This window comes from Acipenser ruthenus, chromosome 19, assembly GCF_902713425.1.
Source record: "Acipenser ruthenus chromosome 19, fAciRut3.2 maternal haplotype, whole genome shotgun sequence".
NCBI classification, from domain to species: domain Eukaryota; kingdom Metazoa; phylum Chordata; class Actinopteri; order Acipenseriformes; family Acipenseridae; genus Acipenser; species Acipenser ruthenus.
This window is the reverse complement of record NC_081207.1, coordinates 31,729,568-31,738,251: the sequence shown is the minus strand read 5'-3', so window position 1 is coordinate 31,738,251 and position 8,684 is coordinate 31,729,568. Positions and strand designations below refer to the sequence as shown.

General features: G+C 39.3%; 1 protein-coding gene across 3 annotated transcripts; it reads right to left on the bottom strand.

Moving 5' to 3' along the window:
• Positions 1-89: 89 nt before the first annotated feature.
• aktip (akt interacting protein) lies at positions 90-8,418 on the bottom strand. 3 transcript variants are annotated; one of them, XM_034040338.3, is made up of 10 exons: positions 8,176-8,418; positions 6,859-6,985; positions 3,735-3,943; positions 3,341-3,405; positions 3,156-3,256; positions 2,863-2,951; positions 2,447-2,545; positions 1,587-1,694; positions 1,337-1,397; positions 90-1,010 (listed from the first exon to the last, which is right to left on the bottom strand). In XM_034040338.3, exons 2-10 carry the CDS (start codon positions 6,880-6,882, stop codon positions 903-905), a joined length of 864 nt encoding a protein of 287 aa, XP_033896229.2. In that variant the 5' UTR covers positions 6,883-6,985; positions 8,176-8,418; the 3' UTR covers positions 90-902. The 3 variants fall into 3 exon arrangements, with proteins under 3 accessions (XP_033896229.2, XP_058848857.1, XP_058848858.1); XM_058992874.1 differs by having other exon boundaries at positions 6,859-6,980; XM_058992875.1 differs by lacking the exon at positions 8,176-8,418 and adding an exon at positions 7,761-7,849.
• Positions 8,419-8,684: the final 266 nt, after the last annotated feature.

Below are 8,684 nucleotides of genomic sequence, written 5' to 3'. Positions count from 1 at the left end.
GATGAAAGCATCAGTGTTGATTACAAATGTGTTTACAATGCACCGTTCAGAATTAAATAGTGTTAAATAAAAATAACAGGCAGCCCAGATAGTTTCCTTGCTTTCCTTACGTGCTTTAATAACAAATCCAACTTCATATAAATTACATACCACCACTGTGTCAAGAATACAGTTCCCAACACAGTAAATCACCCTAAAGTGCTAAATACAGAATTATTAAACAAGTTATTTACAATAAGCCGGCTAACATATTTACACACAAGAAACCCAAAACAACTGCATTCAAGAAAACCGTAAAACGGCTGCAAAAACACTTCTGTGTGAAATGTTTAAATTATAACAATTTAACATCAAGCTTCATATTTAAACTCTATTTACCTTCTGCATATATATATATATATATATATATATATATATATATATATATATATAAATACACACACACACACACACATATACACACAAAACATTGACTTAAGATTGATACACCTTTACGACAGGATTTAACAAAACGGACTTTCTGAATTTAATTAAATAGTCACCATTATTGTCACCATCTGTAATAACTGTATTGCAACACCTAGCACATTATGCCTTGGTTCCACTTGAACCTGTGCAGTCTGAAACCCATTCACTTGGTTCGAAGTCCATTTCATATCTACTACTTGGATCCAGATCATCCCAAGCCATTTAATGCCGGTTCACTTGGAAACAAAACATTAGGATGTTCCATGCAATTAATGTTTGCATAACTCAATTAAAAGAAGAATCTGACAATATATACATGTTTATTATTTTACAAGAAATTGTATCAATTCATTAGAGTTCACGGATTTCCTGGTCCCCCCCGCCCCTCCTTCCCATTAGTAGAAAGTGGCGGACAGCAAGCTGTTTGGAAGAGCTCAAGCCTGCAGAATGTGGTCATCCTTACTGAAGGGCTGAGTTGATCCAGGCTTCACCCACGATAAGCCCGACACCTGCATGCCTTTGGGGTGCTCATCAGGCCTTCTCTAGGTACACAACACCACAACATTAAAACCCTAAAGACACTCTCTCTCTCTCCCCCCCCACTCCCCACCTTATATGTGCATGCACCTACACAGGGGTCTACTCATTTAAAATTGATCTAAAAAAGGGTTCTCACGTACCCCATCAGTAGTTCAATTGGTATTCAATGAAAACTCCATATAAAAAGGAGTGCTATCTCCTATACAGATCCATAATTGAGAAGAGCAAACTTTCAGATGCACGAGAGTTTAGTACACAACGATCGTTTTCATTTTCCTACATAGTATTTTTTTTTTGGACCTCAACAGAATCTGTCAGCAATACTTACTTTAAACGTAAACATCCTTTCTCTTGCCTCTTCATGTACAGCAGGATTCCACGGAGAAAAGCTATGGCAAGATAAGGAGGAATATGAAAGAATGTATTATATTTAAAAACTACAAGCTAGTTTTGTTTAACTGTTTTAATGGAGACTTATACAAATGACATTTACTGTAATCAAGGTGTAGCCCCACTGTACCACCAGCTTGAAAACGTGAGGTTACATGTTACACAATAATGAACACACACCTACCTACCTGATTGCATAGGGATCATCCATTTTAGGCTGGTCAAAAAGATGGCTGTTGCATAGCTTCACACTATCCACTACCTTGCTTTTAAAGAGCTGCACATCATTTTCATACCTGCGGATTACAACAAGTTACTCTCAATTTAACAGAGGGGAGAGGACAGAGAAAAACTGTATGTAGCATTAGTATAATGTATTCCACAATACAAACAGCAATCAAATGCACGCTTTATGATATTTATGATTATGATACAGGGGTGTTTGCATATCCCTGCCTGCATGCAGGAGACCTTTGCTTTAACTATAGACCCCCTCCTAATATTTTGTCTAAACAGACACACTCGAATGCTTCCGGAAGTACTTCTTCCAAAATACAGTGCAACACGACAAATATGTTATTGTTGATGGATATGATGTTAGAGTAAAATGAAACAAAAAAGATAAATAAATAAACAAAAATAAGAGAGGATTAAAAAACAGCCTGACCGGCAGTTCTAGAAGTACTTCTCTTAAAAGAACTGAAGAAACATATTAAGGTTAGCAAACCTACTGAAGTGGTGGGTCACCAAAAGGGGGCCCTAGTTTGACTTTGCAAGTTAATTCATTAAGGGCCATTTGAGGACTGGCTACATTGGAGCATTTTTTTTACTTTAAATCTACCGGTTATTTTAATTCTCTTTAACTATATTGTTAATTGTTATGGTAACTTACTCTAATTTCATTAAATCGCGAAAGTCAAGCCTAAATGTAATGTATCAAATTACATAAATGCAACTTGTGTTCTGATTTTTGGTCAAATAAATGAATTTGGGTTAATACAGTGTGCAATACCATCATCGCAAAAATAGAAAACTTGACAAAACTTACAGCACTGCAGCTTCTGGGTTTAGGGGATCCACCGTCTGTATCTTATAGAATACTGTGCGTGCGTACATCAGCACCTGCCAAATGTGATTGTGATTCCGTCTGGAGAACAGAAGAGGAGCAAACACATTGGAATGGTATTTGGACACCGTGCAGGGAGTGGTCTGCTGGTAAAGATACAGTAAAGACACCAAACATGGACTCCGAGCCTCCCACATACCTTTCTACTTACACGTAGGCATAGATAACATTTAGATTTTATATCCATTTTGCAAACATTTGAGTGTGCACTGTATAGATTTAAATTTTCTTGCTGCATTTTGACAGCATCAGCTAATTTGCAGCCTAACGCAGTGCCTCTGCTGTCAAATAGGTTGTCAGAGCCAGGGGAACAAAATCAGTATACAGACAAAACGGACCTCCACTTTGTAAATGCTCTCTTCACATCCAGCTCCCCCGATACTGGATCCACTAAAGGGTGGAAGACTGGGATATCAAATACCACTCGCTGGAAGAGGAGAAAAACAGGGGTTTTATTGCTATAGAAAATGTAGATTTATAAAAGTTTAGAATGGTGTCCTGAGGAGCACAAGAGGAATCTGCAGCATCCGAACAGTATTTTACTCAACCCAAAGCACCCCATTCCCCCTATGTCCAGGGTCTATAACTATAACAATAGAGCACTTTGTTTAGATCGGTTTAAATTACTTACAGGACAATTACCATCTGGGTAGTTATCAGGGATGTAAACAGAGAACTTGAAAACGCCATCCTGGTACAGTCCATGTCGGATAAAAATAACCCCGAACCACACTGCAACATAGGACCCAACATAAGTTATTAGTTTGGAACACCACAAATTTTTTTTTTTGCATTTAAAAAAAAGTGGGCTCATACTTAAAGCTGATCGGTAGGACGGCTGCACGTAGATTCCAGGCAGTTTCTGCTTTATCATCAAGGTGCTACAGGATGATAAAAAAACAAACACATTCTTTAAATTTAAAATCAAAACTTGATTAAATGTTTTAATCAAGTATTTTGTGACCTTCAGGAGTAAGGATTTGCTACTACAGAAGAGCGCTGAGAATAATGGCAAGCATGCATTTCCAACATCTCTATGGAGTTTAGTACTACTATTAAGTAGCACTGACTCTGTTTTGACCCGTTTTATTTTCATGTATTTATTTTAACTTGTTTAAGCTTGTACTGCAATGATACAATTACTGGGTTCATTTTACAGGAGATGGAGATTTAAAAAAATTAATAAATAAAAAAAAACTAAACTACTTACAACTCCGCAAGCAGCGAGTACTCCAAATAAAATGGCCCGTACGAGGCATGTGTCCCATTGGTAGATTGTGCTGAAGCAGCCAGGGATATAGGCTTGGTTATCGGAACTGCATTTTTCGGTATGGAAGGAAGTTGTTTTTTGCCATAGGAAGTGCGTGGAGGACTGGTTCTGTGTTCTCCCTGCACACATTTATCTTCACTGTCAGATCTCTGCAGACAAAAGAAAAAACCTTCTCAGCAAGGTACATATTTATAATACAGCTCTTATAGCAACAGGTTTAACCGTTTAGTGTTTTACGACTGAGAATGTATATTCGTGAGTATGCACAGGTGTCTGTTCAGTACCAAAGAGTGACACACTTTCACGGTCATAAAAATATTTATTTCTAAAATAACACCTTTTAAATTTGGCTTATTAACACAGAACTGGTGGTGAAGTCTTTATCATGCCAAGCCCTTGAAATACTGATGCTTCAATAGGACTCCGTGCTTATTAAACCAAAAACAGGGCTGACTGGCGCAAAAAGATTTGAAGACAGACCACAGAAACACACGTATCAAAGTTGAAACACAGTCCGTTTTTAAAATGAAAGGACACTGCATGTGTTACAACAGGCAGAGGTCACAGAAGACCTGGTTCTCTCATTTTTCAGACATTACCCAACCTTACACAGTCTCTATGAAAGGATCCATAAAATGCTGTAATGCAAGACGGGCATATTAACCATCTTGTATTTCTGACTTATCACGATGACCGACGAATATTAAAAGGAACACAATTCATATCTAATAATGGCTCCAGAAAGAGATCAAACACAGGAAGCTAGCTTTCTCCAACTGCTGAACATGTGACGGCATTCCAGACTCATTGAAGAGGCTCCAATCACAAAAACATGAAAGAACTCACACGCATACCAAAGAGTTTCAACACGGTCACGAGGGTGCGTAAAAACCATCTACAGTTTCCAAATGACTGCTCACACACAGATGTATTTTGATAGCCTTGCTATATGGTTTTACTCAATAGATGTGTACTGTGCTCTAGAATACAAGTGCAATTCTTCTTTCATCGATAGGGAAGAGTGTTCTTAAAATAGAAAGTAAAAGGAAATTAAACTATTCAACAATGGATTCTGCAAGGGAGTATGAAGGAACTGAAAATGACATTAAGGCAGCCAAAAAGGACTTTTCATTGTTTCACAGAGCACAGCGGAAATGCAAACTGAAGCGTCTCGGGCAGCTCCATCAACCAACGCAACAGAGCTTCAGTGGAGAGGTGGGGTTTTGACCTCTTCTGATTAAACAAGCTCTTTAATGGCTGAGCTTTAAATCCTGGCTACCAGCAGACATGTTAGATGAACGCTTCACATTTATACAGGCTTCCTGTGGAGGAGTTACACATCTGTTTCCTTCATTCTGCAGGGCTGGACAGCATGCCAACTGAATACAAAAATGAACTTGGGCCTGGACTCGCATAAAAAGGCCAGTTTACACAGGAGGGGATCACTAGAGGATAGTGATTAATTTCACACAAGCTCGAAGAGGTTTTCCAGTAGCTCTACTGTCCTCACTGTTACACCGTAAATGACACTAGCTGAAAGACAGGACCAACGAAAAGTGGTTTACCTTCCTGCTGTATTACAAAAGCACTATTCCAACTCCCTTTGCATCAAACCTTGCTATCTAGACTACACTGCAGCAGAACGTGCTCTCAGTAAATGCTTTCGCAAAATAACATTTGCCCTGGAATAGGCAGGTTTTTCCAGTTTCATTTTTCACTAGCTGTGCAAGGCTTTCACAGTTTTAAAGGAATAAGCAGGAATACAAACTGCAAGTTTGAACCTGACTTGATGCAGTGTAAGAAGTCTAAGAAACTGGCATTGATTATGACTTACCCAGGCTTTGCATTACTTGCATATAAAACTACCATGTTTTATAGTTTATCCTACCCATGAAAAAAAAAAAACAAAAAAAAAAACCTGTACATTCTAACAAAACTGACATTGGGAGGATAAAGTGCCATCTGATTTAAATCTCTGGTTTCTGTGTGTGACTTGAGCACCAATTTTGCAAAAGGGTGCAGCCTAAAACTTGCATAACTAAGAGTATGTTCTTCTTAAGCAATTTCAGGTGCTGAGTAATCATCTCTAATATCTCCTGTGCCTGATAACTGTGTTAAACCTTAGGTGTGGCAATACCTAGCATGATTAATCACACCCAAGACCTTTATAGAACATCTCACCATTGCAATCAAATAAAATATAGGTTACTAAGTGAATAGGTTACGTTAAGACAGACATGTAGTACTAGAATATAGATAAGTTTAGTTCTCCATGTTGGTGAATGTAATAAGCAGTAGAACTAGTTAAGTATTCCAAGTACATCTCCTGGTGCAAAACTGATTGCATTGCACAGCATCCTTTAAAACAGAAATACATACATTGTTCAATCTCTTAGGCAAAGCATGCAAATCCCACATTCCCAAACCGTTATCAATATGCATAAACTCAGTTGACCTAGACTCCTATATGATGTGCAGTGCTGTAATTAATGCATCACATTCCTTTGTGAATCGATTAGGCATCGTCTCAGAAGTCAAATTGAGGAATCATTTGTAACTGATTATAGCACTAATTTTAAGTGACCATAAATACGAGAAATTATAATATTGCTTGACAGAGCTAAGCATTAAGAAAACAAAACAAAAAAAGTCCTTATATACTGAAAACAAAGACTACTTGTCCCAATCAATGAACAAGATTTCAGGGACTAGAATACACCATTTCTAAAAGCAACACACACATCTTTGTAAGTGGTTAAGCTTCAACACTTCACTACCTTGAAAAGTAATTGTCCTTTATCTTGAAAGCTCTACAAAAGAGAAGATCAGCAACACCTGTATAAACACAGCCGTTCCTGTCGCTCAACTGCCAAACCAACATCTCACTGGTCAATGACACTCAATACTCTATTGTGGCGATCAGTTTACTTTCTGTGCCTCTTGCGTTCCTTCTCAAAACCATCAGAGCACAAATGAGAGGCTGGCTTTCCAAACACATGCATTCACCTTGTAGTTCAGCCCCATGTCTCTTTCTGTTTCGTTGTTTACGCCCCAGCTTGCTTACCTTGAGTCCGGTACTCGTAGACATTCTCCAGAAAGGATGTATCACTTGTATTGAACTCAAGTGTTTTCAGCTTCTCTACCTCCTCCACTGCAAATCTCCCTGCAGCCTCTCACATCCACTTACTTTACTGGGAAAAAAGAAAGCAGAACTAAGATATGTTTTTTTACACAGTCCATAACAGTAGGCAGTTGTATAGAGATCTAGTGAAATTCAACCAAATCAGCATCTGTTCATAGTCAACTGTCAATAAACGTTATATATAATATTAGTGTGTTTATTGTTTTCAATATCAACAATCATCATATTTCACACAAGTCCCCTTTGAAAGGGAACTTTAAAACTCAGTATGATGTTTGTTACAATCCACACCGCATTGTGACATGTAGTCTTACACTGGCTGGGGTGCATTTGAAATCGTGCAAGAAAAATTAAACAAATTGCAATAAATATAATGCACTTCCAATTACTTTCAAAGAAAATCTATGGGTGATAGTAAAATTAGAGTTGTATATGCATTCTAGTCTATTACAAAAATCTACAGATATGATGCAACTACGAGGACTGTACTAGCACAATAAACTACAGCCAGGGACATAGATGCTGCTGTGAGCCTGTGCTGGGTCTGCTTCAATACGCCGCAGTATGCAGAGCACACAACATTGCATCGGGCTTGGGTAGGACAAGGAAGAGCACTCGATCTACTCATCTAATCAGGAAAGAAATGAAGTAAGGTAGGGCAAATCGACTCGGATAAATCGCATGCCGGCTTGTCAATGTCTCTGATTTAAAATGATTCAACCTTATTTCTAAATAAGCAGACATAAGCACACCTATACCTAACATCGCGTCATTACTAGTATCTCAGATACTAATAAGGGTTACATAGCTTCGGTTTAGCTTACCTTGTTTCGCCAGACTATCACGCAAAATCATAAACAGAAAAACTCTGAATCACAGGGACAAACGATTAGGACGGTAGCAATAAATCCAAACGAATGAAGCTCATTGGTCAAAGGAAGGCGCATGGCTAAGAAAGGGAAAATACGATTCGCTAGCGACCCGTCAGTTACGATTCACGAGGGCCAGCAGGTTTGGTTGTGTTTAAAAGTATTCGCCCTGTCTGTGTCTGTCTTGATGATACATAAAGAGAAGCCACCCTAAATACTGTCTGTCGCAAGATACGTTGTCACTGACAATGAGCTAGGAGGTTTACACACCTGAATTCAAATACGATGCCACCCGGAAACACCGTTTCTAAGGTGCAAAAGCATAAGTAAATAAACAATAAAACGAAACGGTCATCCGTCCGACGCTTACCTGGTATGTGTTACAACATACTATTTCTGCTGGTCCAAACTTCGACGAGACGTCACAGTCGAAATAAATGCGTGGCGCTGCTTTTCTGGTCAACGAAGTCCTGTTAAAATTACCTTTTACCTGCTGTCCACAGCGCTTGCACTGCCACAAGAAATTAAAAACCGACTTCTTCCCCGAATCAGCCCCACTAGAAATCAGAGATCCAGACCTTGCCTCGACTCTGATTGGCTTATCGTCCAGGGTTCTAACTTGTCGCCACCTGGGAGCGTAAATCAGCGACCAGATTGGCCAGTGTCGGTTTGGGGCGGGTATCTGTTGATTCAACGTTCTCATGGGCGGGTATCGATGTCAAAAGTGTCCTTTCCAGGTTGATATGGTTTTGTGAAAATAGGGGAAGGGGGAAGGGGGAAGGGGGAAGGGGGAAGGGGGAAGGGGCGGGGAGGGAGTGAGGGACGGAGGGAGGGGGACGGGGGAGGGAGTGAGGGACGGAGGGAGGGGGACGGGGGAGG

What these genes read in the sequence shown, in the direction of transcription:
- aktip (XM_034040338.3), bottom strand. Translation starts at nt 6,882, where the DNA reads ATGTCTACGAGTACCGGACTCAAG. An exon ending in ACCCAGATGGTAATTGTCCT is followed by an intron (nt 2,952 to 3,155) that starts GTAAGTAATTTA and finishes CTCCTCTTCCAG; the next exon opens with CGAGTGGTATTTGATATCCC. An exon ending in AGAGCATTTACAAAGTGGAG is followed by an intron (nt 2,546 to 2,862) that starts GTCCGTTTTGTC and finishes TCTGTTCTCCAG; the next exon opens with ACGGAATCACAATCACATTT.